Source organism: Lepidothrix coronata, unplaced genomic scaffold (genome assembly GCF_001604755.1).
Source record: "Lepidothrix coronata isolate B3197 unplaced genomic scaffold, Lepidothrix_coronata-1.0 Scaffold232, whole genome shotgun sequence".
Taxonomy (NCBI): Eukaryota; Metazoa; Chordata; class Aves; order Passeriformes; family Pipridae; genus Lepidothrix; species Lepidothrix coronata.
Genome location: NW_016690412.1, coordinates 34,781 through 49,264, shown reverse-complemented (window position 1 = coordinate 49,264; position 14,484 = coordinate 34,781). Strand labels below are relative to the sequence as shown.

At 41.6% G+C, this 14,484-nt stretch overlaps 1 protein-coding gene across 7 annotated transcripts; it reads right to left on the bottom strand.

The window, feature by feature from the left end:
* Window positions 1–9,336: 9,336 nt before the first annotated feature.
* On the bottom strand, window positions 9,337–14,315 carry CHCHD7 (coiled-coil-helix-coiled-coil-helix domain containing 7). Of its 7 annotated transcripts, XM_017834290.1 has the most exons (5): window positions 14,181–14,292; window positions 13,269–13,458; window positions 11,401–11,472; window positions 10,736–10,834; window positions 9,337–9,939 (listed from the first exon to the last, which is right to left on the bottom strand). In XM_017834290.1, exons 3-5 carry the CDS (start codon window positions 11,452–11,454, stop codon window positions 9,838–9,840), a joined length of 255 nt encoding a protein of 84 aa, XP_017689779.1. In that variant the 5' UTR covers window positions 11,455–11,472; window positions 13,269–13,458; window positions 14,181–14,292; the 3' UTR covers window positions 9,337–9,837. The 7 variants fall into 7 exon arrangements, with proteins under 7 accessions (XP_017689779.1, XP_017689777.1, XP_017689778.1 ...); XM_017834288.1 differs by lacking the exon at window positions 13,269–13,458 and having other exon boundaries at window positions 14,181–14,314; XM_017834289.1 differs by lacking the exons at window positions 13,269–13,458; window positions 14,181–14,292 and adding an exon at window positions 12,905–13,262.
* Window positions 14,316–14,484: the final 169 nt, after the last annotated feature.

Below are 14,484 nucleotides of genomic sequence, written 5' to 3'. Positions count from 1 at the left end.
ACTGAATCAAAATAATCTTTAACTGTTCTGGGGGCTAGAGGTTGTGGATTTCTTTCAATGTCTATAGGTGAAGGTAATTTTCAGGGATGTTGTTTGCTACACTCCTAGATAAGTTTTTAGGAGCAGATGACACCCCTTCTAATCAGCAGGATATCATGTTTGAGTCTTTCTCCAACAGTCTTGATTCTGTTGAGCACAGAGGGAACATTTCAAAAGGCTTCCCTAATGTACAGCAACTTGTGACATTCTGAGGTTCATCTGAAAGAAAAATAATCTCTAAACTCACTGACACAAGCAATACATTTCCTTACATGTAGCTAGTATTTCATAATTCAAGTGTTTCACATCCATCTCACACAAGAAAACTTATTCCTCATCAGGCACCCAGAAGGGTTCAACACTGCAGCTCAGAGATACACCCTGCCCACAGCTTAGCTCAGATCCACCAGTAAAATTAATGAGCATTCACATGCATTTAAGTTGCTGGCTCAGATCTTTAGGCCAGATTGTATAGATGTATCTCAAAAAATCAAGATTAGCTTATGGATGCAATGATGAAATGTCTTTACTGAGTTATTTTGATAATACTGCTTTTTAAAAAGTGGATAATACTGTTAAAAGAAGAGATTAAAATACAATGAGGCTGTTGAAGAACAACTACCTGGTGTTGTTTCATTTATTTTGAAGTGTCCAGATATTTTTAAGAAGTCGCTTTGAGAAGTTTTTTGTTTTCAGAGTTGCTAAAATTTAAAAAACAAAATTGAATCAAAATATGCTCCTAATTTTAAGAGAACCAAATCAAAACTCCATTTTAACAAAAACTATGTGACTAGGAAGAGTACCAAATTTGTTTCAGCTTTACAAACCAGGAAATGATGGTACAGTGTAAGGGATACATATATTAAGAAATATAAAATTAACTTGGCAAGCAGATACCCTCAAAACCGAATGCTAATATTTCAAAATAAAATTAATTTCTATCTCACTTTGCTAACAAAACTCTTATTCCAGTGGCTGAAGTAGTGACACCTAATTTTGGTTTGCCTTATTATTTCACATAACATCACAAAAGACTTATCAGATCCCACCTACCAAAACAGAGTAGCATATGTTGGGTGATGTAATAAGGGTAGAAATAATAAAGTGGGATCACAGGTGCTGAAACAAGGAGCTTTTGGATGCCTTATGCTAAGGACTTTCATAATAAGGTGTGAAATTGTCACTCTGGCAGTCTAGTAAGCTGTGTTTGACACTGGGAGAGTGCTACCTATCCAGAAACAGCAGGACATATTAAACAGTTCCTGTACTACAAACAAGGGGAATATAAACAAAGTCTTCTTCCTATATAACTCTTAAAGAAATATGATATTTATGCAACTCTTCAGGGGTCTAAGGTGGGAAAGACTATGACCTTTTTTTTTTCTTTGACTAAGTAATTTTAAGGTCATTTGGATAAATACTGTGGGAGTCAACACTATCTGTGAGCTGCCTGATAGGCTCTGTGTTGGGCAAAATGCAAGGCACATCCAAGACCCACTGTGAAGATACAGCATATCCCAAATACCACACACATCTTCCAGTAGAGACAGTGATATAGGGAGGTGATTTCTGGCAAAAGAAAAATTCTTCTTTTCCGCAATCATCTCCCTTTAGAGAAATCACACTTAAATTATAAAAAGTGCCCAACTTCTATGGTTCTTAGTCTTTGGGGATACAGAGAGATGACTTGCTGTGGAGATGTTTAAATCTCTATTGAATATAGGCTTTTAAAAGAAGAACTCTGCATATGCCAATGCATTCACTACCAACAAAAGAGTTTATGCATGTGAATTTAGGTTGCCCTTGCTAGAAACCCCAGAAACTACTGTGAGACTGGAAGCAGAGTCCTAGGATGCCTTCTGGTGCTGTGACAATTTCCTAGTCCAGCCCCCCTTAGCAGCAAACTGGCATACCAAACAGCTCACCTTTCTTTGGTTTTCATGTCAAATGATGATTTTTTTTCGAGCTTCAGGGATGGGTCGTGTGGCACAGTATTGATCCCCTCCTTAAGGACCCGGAGAAGGAACAGTGAGCGCTGCTGCTGAGCTCCCAGCGGAGCCGCCCTCTTTCGGCAGGAAACCTCCCAACACCACCGCTCGTTCCCCTCACAAACCCTGCCTGAGCCAAAGAGCTTTGTAAGCAACAAATTATACTGCACTAATAAACATAGATTTCTTGGCAAAGTACCTGATTTGGCTCCATCTAGTTCGATGAAAAGTGGTTTATTAAGTTAATTTGCTTACCTAAAATTTCCTGAACATGTTACTGCATCGCCACATGTCGAATGTCCTTCTAAAGGCTTGTGCAAGAACATCTGTGAACCTCCTGTGTCAGAAACATCTCATCAACTGTATTAATCCCTTACTGAAAAGCGAATATTATTTCTCTTGGGTTGGTGCAGAATCTAGCAATATGGAAGCTGAACTGGAAATAAATCATGAGGACAATCTTGCACAAAAAAAATCATTCTCTACAAGGGAACAGCAATTCTAGACCCAATAGAGGATGTGAACAAAACCAAATTAATCAGTTAACATTTGAAATTAGCAAATGGCTGATTTAGGAACAGTGTCAGCTTCCCGTGGCTTTACAGAGGCAAACTGGTAGCAATAATCAGCCACAAATGACCTCCCTAGCACAACCAGAAACAATCAGCCTGCATTTCCAGACCTGTATAAAATTGAGCTGATCTGTACCCACTTGGGTCAGAGAACAAAATTACCGTGACTCAAGGAGCAGCTGGCTGTTTGGAAATATTCACCTGCTTTTCCAGCAGGATGACCTCCTCCAGCTGCCAACTGGAGGAGACCAGGAGATATACTGATGCTCTCTACCACTCCTGGCTGGCAATTTTTCTACACTGCAGAAAACCAAAGCATTTTGTGAACTCTTCTTGTCCCACAGCAACCCTAAAAGAGCTGAGGTGCTAAAGTATTTATTAATATAATTGATTTTCAGGGTTTTGAACACTAAAATTTAAAGGGCAGAAACCTGTAAACTCATTTTAACACAGAGGTAGGTAAAAACCTACCAGTGAGCCTTTTCGGTGTTTTTCTGCTCCTCATACATGTGTAGTTGCAGCACCTAACTGCAATGTGATCATATCTAGGATAAAAAAAATGGGCACACTATTAAGACTATTTAATTGCCTAGCTGAAAGTGCTAGGAAATTGTGGCTCCTTCTAGGTTCTATCTACTTCTAGCTGCCTGACACCTCATATAACACAGTGGAGAGAAAACAGTCCAGGAAGTTCCTGAAGCGTGTGGAAGAAAACTTCCTGACAGCCAGTGAGGGAGCCAACTAGGGAAGGCACTCTAGTTGTTTGTGAACAAAGAAGGACTGTTGGGGGATGCTAGAGGGGCATGATGGTTAGAGGCCACCTGGCACACAGTGATAATGAAATGACAGTTTTCAGTTCTCAAAGTAAGGGAGCAGGTGGCAGGGTAGAGGAGAGGTTTGTCAGAAGAACTGCCACCTTCAACATTGGGAGGGCAGACTTTGGCCTGTTTAGAAGTCTGGTTGACAATCTCTTTGGAGGCAGTCCTGAAGGGCAAAGGAAGCCAGAAAAGCTAGACATCCTTCAAGAAGGGTCTCATTTAACAAGGAGCAGCTGAGGGAACTGGGGGTATTTAGCCCGGAGAAAAGTGGGCTCAGCAGGGGACCTCATTGCTCTCTACAACCATCTGAAAGGAGCTTGTAGTGAGGTAGGAAGCAGTCTCTTCTCCCAAGTAACGAACAGGACAAGAGGAAATGGCTTCAAGTTTTGCAGGGGAGGTTCAGATTGGACATCAGGAGAATATTCTTCACCAAAAAGGTTGTCAAACATTGGAACAGGCTACCAAGGGAAGTGGTGGAGTCACCATTCCTGGAGGTATTTGAAATGTTACATCTATGATTCTAAGAATCACAGCCCTTGTGTACTCACAGCTTTTAATAGCTAAGCTGCTTCTTCAAACATAGAAAGTCTTTTTGACCTGTGAGAGCAGCTGTGACTTCAGCATTTGTTGAAGGCATACAAGGGTGCAGCTGCAGCTCCAGAGATGCCCAGAGCTTCTCTCCTTTTCCCTTTGCTATTTTGCAGCTGGATACACGCCCCAGGTACTAGAGCTCTGCACTAGCAGTGGTGGTGGGGATCACACAGAGGCACCAGATGGAGGGAGGAAAAAGGGAGATGGAATGGCAGTTGCTCAAGGGAAGGACTGTAAAGATGACCATCAAGCAACACCCTGAAGAAAAATAAATTTCCTTCCGCTCACCCACACACTAGCAGACTTCACAGTCAGTCTGCAAGGCTGATGGGAGTGAAATATTTATTCCATAAATTCCAGCAGTCCATCAGCACTGTCAGCATCAAAGTGCAAGGTAGAACATAAAGCACCAGGGACTTCTAATATCAAACTGGCATCCACAGGCTCTAGATGTCTAAACACCAAGACAGACAACAGGTGTAGATCCTTAAAGATCTGTTCATTTGAAATCTGAGAGTCAAAGTAGTTCTTCAATCCTGTATAGGACCAGCCCAAGACCTTGAACTGTCATCTTTAACTTAAGAATTATTGTAGTTGTTTGACAGTCAAATGGAAGAATACTAAAACACAGTATTTCTTAGACTATCAGTAACACCTGTTCAAATCCACTCAGCATCAGGAAACATAGAGCTGAAGTTCTAAAGACTGATACTGCAGGATATGGCAAATTCATAGTGCACCCCCCACCTTAAGAATTTATCCTCTTATCTCCATTCCATCCTTTTGTTACTTATGCATTGAAGCAAGCATTGTATGACTAACATAGCCCAATGCAGCAACTTCATTCGATTCCACTATTTAACAAAAATCAGGAGAAAATGTCACCCTACTTGTCTCATGCAACCACATTCACTTCACCAGCTGCATGAAACTGCCACCAAGGACTGCTTAGAGGTAGGTCTACATTTGAGAGCAAGAAAAAATTTTAGATTCACATGCAATACAATAACAAAATATTACCAGCAGGCCATTTCTGTGAAAATGCTGTAAAATCTTTCTTTTGACAAAACAGTTGGCATCTTTTATCATCAATTAAAGCATTTGGATTCTTCAAAGACTTATGTCTGCAAGCTTGAACTGATGGCCCCTATTTTTACTATAAGTGTAATGTTGTCATACAGCTGTGAACTGCTTTTACTGTATTTAGTCAGTACCTCATTTCTATCTTGAGCATAATCTTTATCATTAGACATCACCTTATATTGCAATTGTCTTGTTTTCAAAGACACTAGTTCAATTTTGTTGTATCCCGAATTTTGTTGTGTTCTGCCAAAGTCTCTTGATATAAGCGAGTGTTTGCACTGCATAGCTGTTTATTGAAGTAAAATACGTAAAGAAGTAGCTCAAGGGTAGAGGGACTTCTAAGAGTGAGTAATGATTGGAAGAACAGTGCTGAAAATCCTCAAAAAAAGGATTTTGAGATAGAAATCATCAAGGTAGAAACCTAAAGGATGGAGAAAAATTACTTATTCAAAAATCTGATGGTTTGAGTTACTACATATGGTATCACGTATGTAGTAAAACATATACTAAAGTTTTAAGAACCCACTGCATTTAGCTAGTATAAATGCAGTACTTCCCTCCTCTTCATATCAAATAAGCTGTAATAAAAATTTAAAAATTCTGAAGTAGTGTGCTTGTTTTACTTTTTACTACTTTGATACTTACCAAACTATTTCCTCCAGTTGCCTCAGATTCTTTCAAAAGAAAAAAAAAAAGCCTGCAATAGTGTACTATTTTTCCAATCTTTTTTCACACTATGATTACTTTTTTAATGGCTGTTTCTAAAGACTAACTCTACAGATGCAGATACTTTTAACCTAAGGGCTGTCTACAAAAGCATTAGAGCAGAATAACATTTTATACTGTAAATTTATCCTGCCTGTCCTGAAGAAGTTTTAGCAAAATCTTGTTATGCCCTTGATCACGAGCACAGAAGTTTTATTAGGTGAAGACCATGAAAGAGATTCACAGCCACAGCAGGTGCAACTCCCTGCCTTTCAAAAGCTTCAGATAAACCCAAAGACATGTTCAGGACTCTAGAGCTAGATAACTTACTTCTAACATCTTCAAGAGCAGACTCATTCCAACTGCGGCAGCAGCTAACTCCCAGAGCCAGACAAAGACCTTGCACTGTAGGGCAATGGGAAAAATGAGATGGTAAAAGTGTACAGATGCGAGTCTGGATATTCACCTAAGCCTGGGAGAGAGCCTGTAGCTGCTGCTCTGTGCCCAGCTGTGATCAAATGAACACTGTGGAAAAAAAAAAAATTCTTTCAAGGACCCTATTTCAAAGCTTCCCGGGCTGCACAGAAACCTCCTGTTTCTGTGATTTAGACTCTTGTCCTCTTCTGTTTACAGTGTAGAGACAGCACCAATCTTTCCTTTCTCCTGCATGAATTCTGCTACCTCTGTGGGAAGAGGCCAAAAGAGCTTGAAAGAGCCAGTAGTGGGTGGAGTGCTGCTGTTTTCAGTCTGTTGTGCAACAGCACCATCCAGCTGTCAAACAAAAAAGTTATCAAATGTTCATGCTACTATCCAGATTTGGTCCTTGTACCACAAACAAAATGAATAATTATACCTATTAAAAAAACCCCAAAACTAAAAAAAAACCCCCAACAACAAAACAAACAAAAAACCCCAAACAACCCCCAAACCAAAAAACCTTTAAAAACCAAAATAAAACCCACAACCAACTCACAGGTCCTTCCTTGCTTCTGAATTAATTATATTGATCCATTGTGTTATGTTTTCTGTGTTAGTACACAAAAGTGTGCTTTAGCAAACTAAGAATTCAGCCCAGTTTACTTCTGCCCAGTAAGACTGGCAGGCTACAGCTTATGTCGGTGTTTCAGTGAAGTGTGGAATATAAGCTCTCAGGTATGAGGAAAAGACCATTATCTTTGGCTCACAACCAAAGACAGTTAATCACACTACAGAAATTAATGGAAAAAACTCAACCATTTCATACATAAGAGCCTATGTTTTAGCTATCATAATTTACCACTTGAGCTTCAGTAATGAAAGCAAGAACAGCAACCTCTAGTGAGGGAAAAAAATGATGAAAAGTCATACTCAGCTAACAGATCACTCGAGACATTATAACACAAGGAAGAAAACTTCTTGCTCTCCAAGATTTTTCATAAACTAGTGTTACTTAACAGTAACTATAAGGCATATGCAATGGAAATAAGTGGCATTCCCTACAACAGATGACTGATCACCTGAATTAAATCTACAAGTTCACTGCTTAAATTGCTCTCAGTTCTACACTAAACTCATTTTTGTTGTAACACCCACAGACAGCTCACCATGTGTGTCCACTGATGATCAGGAGGTCTAATATTAGACTACTGTTCTTTCATTACATGTGCCTTAGCCTAACCTGTGATCCCACATTCTTGTAATGATACTTGAAAGCAGGGAATGCACCTCCTTTTCTGACTTTCTGAAGTCCAGCACTAGTTCTTTACAAAGCAGTACAGAGTACTTATCAAAGTCTAAAGATAAGTCAGTCAACCTTCAAAAGAAAAGAACACTAGTGGAAACTTTCCAAGCAAACAGTGGCAGGAAAAAAAAAGTATATACTTTCTATACTTGAAAAAAACCTGAAAGGAAAACTTAGGATACGTTCTTTTGTATAATATCTAATATATGTTTTAATTACTGTGAGCCCAGAGTGTAAGAGCACAGCAGCAGAAAAACAGCAAGCACTAGAATAGTAGCTAAAGCCATAGGAGCAAAGAACATGCCCAAAGATACGGCAGAGGTGCCAAATGACAAACCTGTGCCAAGTAGGAGAGAAGGTGCCCTTAGGCAAGCAAGGCAGCAAAATTAGGAGTCCAGAGAGACACAGCCCTAAGGAAAAGTGGACAATAGCTCCATCAAAATTGCAGCTGAGAGAGGCATGGCCAATGAGGAGGTACTAAGGCTAAGTTTGACTAATGAAAGCAAGGAGTTCTTTCACTATGACAAGAACAGAGCACAAGACCTTCAAAAGGAGATGTATTAGAACATTATTGCAACACTACATCATTAGATCAGAGACAGAATAAAAAAGATGGAATAAGAACAGACCAAAACACTCAAATCAGTAAAAAAAGAATTGGTGCCAAATGGGGAAAAAAAAAAAGACTGGTATGTAGGAGGGTATTGGAAAAAGGTGGCAAGGAAGCAGTGGACAAAAGCAAGCCCTTGAATCTATAATGAAAATTTCTTCTCTGTTCCACACTAGGAAAAAAAAGTAAAATGTCAAAGTTTGCATTTAAGTGCAGAGAAAGTACTTTGAAATTAAGACTCTTATGATCTTGATTGAAGAAAGTCCATTTTCCTTGCCAGGAACTGACAAGAGAACTTGTGACATGGCTTAGAGGCTGCACAGCTATGCTCAGAGAATTGCATACTCAAAAGGCATAGAGTTACACACTTATTCCAATAACAGAAAGGGTGGGATCAATCCATTTCAAAACTCAGATGTAGATGGAGAACAGAAAGGAAGAGTGAAAGCAGATATTGTATAGTTATTAGTCAGATCAAATAAGGGGGCAGGTGGAAACAACATAAAAATCCCAACAAGCATAGAGATAGGCCCCCAGTGGAAAGAAACACGGCAAGCCAGACAGGGGAAACAGGAAGCCATGAAGACTTTCCAAAACAGTCTAAATAGAGACAACACTTTTACACTATCCTCCATGAGGTCAGCCAGAGTTCTGCCAACTTGATCCCAGTAAGTACTAAAGGATTTCACATGGAACCTGAGCTCGTGATAGTAGTTTTTCTGTTTTGCCACAGGGTTCAAGCTTTTAAGCCACGACATCAGAAGGCAAAAGGTAAGAAGACACTATTTCCACTAGACAGCAACCTGTTTACACTTATTAGCTGTTCCGTTTAGTTAAGGAATCAATCCTACTTAAGATTACAGTACCTGTTCAAACTGAGCTTGTAGCCTTGTATGAGTAAGCATTTCTAAACCCAGAGCTTCAGCTGTCCAGAGAGTCTTAGATAGATGTACTATAGTTAAACCTGCCATGTCACTCAGAGTATATGTTTACGTGTCTGCAAGTCCCCCCCCGCCTGCCCAGCAGCGAAGTATCTATTTACTATCGACAGAAAGTACTATTCAGAACTGAATTCCTCAGGTCTGAACTATCTTCATCCACCTCTCTAACCTTGTAACAAGCAAAGCTTACAGATCTGATTTATTGCAAGCTTCTGCTGTCACTGACAAGTACAGTGGCAGACCTAACGACAAGCTTGCTGCATTTAGGATTTTAGTTTATGAACAGTCTTATTTAAACTCGGGACACAGAATTCGACACACGTGGAAAGAATGATAAGACCACACATGGTAAATCCATACTGTTGGGCAGAATAGCTGGGTGCGTGAAACATGTTGCATGTACCAGCTTCTCAACCTGCTCCAGTCTTAGAACCACACTACAACACTCATCACCCCCTCTTTTTACTCAGACTTTCTGCAGGTCCCATTAATTTTATATTTAGCATTTCACAGCAAGTTAGTTTCTACTTCCAAAATATCTAGACATAAGTTGTGTTGATACTCATGTCTTCCAGTAAAAGGCCAAGTTCCCATGACAGGAAGTATGAATCAAACCAGGAAGTTCTATCCTAGAAAGCTCACACATTTCAAAACTTAAGATGTTATTTTAATCCAAGATATGACTACGGTAGAGTTCAGTTCATAAAACAGTAACTTGCTGCTGGTAAGTCTTGATATGTACAGAGAAAACAGTCAATTCAAGTTTCTAGTCAGTAGGGCTTCCCCACCGATTCCAAGATTTTCTTTCTCTCGTCTGCTGAGGGCATCTCTGGTTTCACACCATTTCTTCTCCTTTGCATCATAATGGCATGCTGAAAATAGAATAAAATGACCATGAGAACAGATTTCTCAGAATCTCTGCTTCGGAGCTCCAAACAAACAAGATTCTTTAACAGAAAAACTTTTAATATATCAAGAACCAGATACTCTATAACTAAGCTTACTAGTACTTAATTGAAAATACCTGATAGTTTACCCTGCTGCTTCAGAAGACAGTGAAATCCACAGTCCCGTTACACTCTGTCAGACTAACGCACAATTGTCTGTAAATAGTTTTTTTTGCAGTTTGCCAAGTATTTAAAGGCTAAGCTAAAAACTCTTTACTACTAAGGAAATAAAACAGCAAAAACACGTAGTTCCTCATTATACTTCTTTACCACAAGAGAGAAGGCAATAAGAATGAACTCTTCCTAAGAATGAACCACCAAGTAAGAATGATCTCTTCCTAAGCTTTATCCTAAGTTAAAGCAAACACGATCCAAAACAATGGAAAACCAGATAACCTTACCTCAGAACTTTTTTATTGCCTATGTTTAAAAGAAAACTTATTACCAGAAATATCTGACTCAAACTGAGAGGGAAACATCAGGTACTGCAGGAACACACAACCTAAGAGGGTAAACTTAGAGGAATTGAGCGAAGTGCTTTGATGTGCATCTGCTTAAGTCTTCCAGCAACACATACTGAGACTACTTGGACCTGTAAGTTACCATAAAAACAGCAGCAGTCAGCATTAGCTAAGTCTGAAGGGTTCAGAAACCAGTGTGTTAGAAGTAATGTACTTAAAGCAAAACAGGGAGTAAAAATTAGAAAGTCTACTCTGCTTACCCAGAATTTTCTGCAGTTTTTGTACTTCAAAAAATAAGCAGTACACATATCCTTCTTATAGTTGTTTTCATCCAGACATTTTGTAGTGGCATCTGTTTCCTTTAATAGGGGAAAATATACTTCAGAGCTGAGGGAAGTTACTGTACTCAGTGTTTAAATATTTCAACAAGTCCCAGAATATCTATGAAGATAGGAGGCAGCTTCTGAGATGAAAGAATACTATCAAAGAGAGCAAAGGAACATCTATCACAAAGGATAATCAGTACTTCCAAGCAGTGACTTCATTTGGAGGTAACAGACATTAGTACTCTTTAAACAGTAAGGATAGAATGCGCAGAATAATTGTTTACAATGATGCTTAGTATAACTCATAAAAGACTTTTAAAAAACAACCAAGCTGGTCTAACCAGGATTTCAGGCTCTGGTTTTAAGGACAGAAAATTAAGAGATTGCTATCAGTTGTATCACTCCTATTTATTGGGAATTACTCATTATTTCACGCTTACTATAATGGATGATCTTCAGCTCTTCCATCTTCAGAGTTTTAAGAAACCCTTTATGCAAAATGCTATAATGTAAGAGTGGCATTCCTGAAAAAGGCCTCTAGAAATTGCATTATTTAACATCAAAACATAAAACCAGAAATCTCAATTTGATCATCTTACCGCTACACATGGATTTATATCGTGATCTCTAAGCTTTTGTGCATGCCTGGACATCTAGACAGATACTTGTACCTTGGATAGAAACAGAAAATAAACAGGTTAAGTATCTACTTTTATTAGTAACTCAGGATTAAGTCTGAAGATGTAATGAAGGCCTTGTAATAACACACAGAGTTTGGTTGCCTTTAAAAAAAAACAAACAAAAGCCAAACCACTACCAAACTTCTTTTGCAAAAATGTTATTTCAAAAGCAGTAACAGCAAGGAATCTCAGGCAAGTTTAGCCCACTACCAAGACTGCTTACTCCCTGATGAATTTCTGCAGAGAATGGAGTCACTGCAGTAACTCTCACACTAGCCCGTGATATCACAAAGGAAGTGACCGCGTTTAGGAGAAACAGCTCCACAGAAACTGTTCACAGCCAACACACTGTAGGCGCTTCAATCAATAGTGTGTGGGAGGAATGTACAAGTAAACTTTTCTAGATTTGTGCCTACTCCTTAGCTCAATCACATCTGTATCTTCACTGAGCTTTCCCAGGTACAACAAGTGCCCAACTACTTCCTGTGATGCTGTATCAAATATTTAATAGAAAGAGAAATGGTTTCCCTGCAAGGTGGGACCAGACGCACTAACACTTGCGTGACACCTTGAATCACATTTTTCAACGCTTTAGTAGTTTGACACTGACTCTAGGAACTGTAAGCTTAAGAGACACAGAATTCAGTGCCAAGAACCTACACTGATCCAAGATGATGACATCAAGATGAAGAGCAGACTCCCTTTCCCTTTACAACTTCCTATACATTGCCTCTGGCACACATATGGCCATGCAGGTATTTGTTCCAAACAAATACTAAATCTAAAAAAAAATAAATTAATGTTGACCAGATGACTGTTTGAGGCAATGCAAGCAGGACTGAGGGAGCAAATACTGCTGATGAAGGAAACTGAGCTGCATCTTTCATTTTTTTTATTTTCCCTAAAAGTTCTAAACTTAAACTTGTTTCTGTTCACATTAGGGAAAGATAATGCAAGTCTGCAGTTAAAAGCCAGTTTTGCTTAATATCAGCAAACAAAAATCAAATACTGTTCTTTGTAAGTCACAGACAGAAAACAGTGTTTTAGATGGGGTTTCTTCTTCAGGTAAAAGTAAGCCATTCTCGGCAAACAAGTCCTAGATTTTACATCCTGTGCATGTATACTCTCCTGATGCTTAGAGTACTCTCTGCATTCCACAGGATAGTCTTCTGCAAATGGGCCTTTTAACGAACAGCATCGGGAAACCCTTCAACCTGCCTTTGAGAACTATCCAGTGCTTAAGTTAACTTTACAAGCTAGGCAAATGTTTGCCTTTTTTGTGAGTGCAAGAGTATTTTTGATCCAGCACTTCCAACTCAAATGGAAACACAAGCAGGTATACTAGTATCACCCCAGACTTCAAGAAAGGAGGAGGGAGAGGAAAAGCAGCAGAAAGCAAAAGCAGCACATCACAATGCCTCACCTAAGTCAGCCTAAAAGACACAACATTTTTAGATGTTCGTTTGTGTCTGTGTTTTAACTCTGCATTTCATTGATATTACCACCTAAGCAGACATGCCTTAAGGTGTATAGTATTAGCTTGACTTCAGACTTACTCTCTGAAAGAGTGTTTGTGACTCATAAGATCCATTGTCATAATCAGCGTTCATTATACAAACTGCACTTAACGCTTTCAGTATGATTACAGTACCAGAGTCTGCAACCTTGCCTGGTTTAAGGAACAATGCACACAAGGCATTAAATACCTACTAATGAACAGGCAGTTCAGGTTCTCACGAAGCTGCTTAGCTCAGAGCAGACAAGTGCTTAAACATTCTTAGTACTACCGAAAAGCTCTGATAGCTCCTGCGCGTGTTCCTCTCTCTCCCTCTCCGAAGTACTTCAGGACCTGAAACATTATCAGCTGGAAGGGCAGGCGGGTCACGCCGAAATGCTGCTGTGTGACTGCATGAGCAGTTGGGCAGGAAGCGAGCTTCCTCCTCCTCCCCGGTTTTGCATAGGCACAGGCTTCCCTTCCTGCTTTCAGATCACAGGTCAGAACCCAACCACAACCAAAGGCCTGTCTATTCCGCAGTTCATAATTATGTTTTAACACATTAACAGTTGTTAACTGTACCACAGAGAACCAGGGCTGTTGCTGGCACTCTTTAGCCCTTGGGCTTTTTCAGTTCATAAACCCATCAGGGCACTTCTCCACAGGCTCCCTCCCATTGAAAAGCGCTTGGTCTGTTCTAAATGCACATATACGCATGCAAAATCGCTAATTATGCTGCAATACAGACTAGCTTATTAAACTTTGAACCCCGAAGCCAAGGCCGTATTAAAAACCCTACGGCTTTTACCGCTGTAGCGGCGGAGGGGGGCGGGAGGCGGCAGCCTGCGGACCCGGGCGCACGGCCCCGCGGAGCTGCCGCCTGGCCGAACTCGGCCTCCCAGGGGGGCCGGGGGCCATCCAGGTGCCCACTGCCCGGCCCCTGCCGACCCCCGCCCCCGGCGGAGCGGCCTGAGGCTCCCGGCGCCACCTTCCCCCGGCCCGGGTCGGTCCCCGCGGTCGGTCCCGCTGCCACCCCCCGGCACCACCTGCCGCCCAGGGAGCGGTGCCCGGGCCGCGCCGCCGCCGGGCCCGAGCGGAGCTGCCCCGGCCCGCGGGAGGCGAAGGGCGAGAGAGCCTCCCCTCCGCCGGCCGGGAAGGGGAAGCGGCGGCAGGCACAGCGCGGGTCGCCGCCGGCGGCACTCACCTCTCCGTCCCCGGCCGTGTCCGCGGGAGCGCGGGGCGGGAGGGGGACAGCCCGTCTCCAATTCGAAAGACGTCAGCGGCTCGGGCAGCGCGCTTAAGTACGGGCGCAGCCTACCCCGCTCCCGGCCCCGCGGCTCCCCCCGGCCCCGCGCCGCCGCCGCCCACGCCCCGGCGGTGCTGAGTGGCACGGCCGAGCCGCCAATGGCGGCGGCGTCGCGCCCGCCCCGGCCGTGAGCGGCGCCTCCTTCCACCAACGGGGCGGGCGGCGCGGCCCGCAGGCGCCGGCGGCGGGGCGCGGCCGCGGC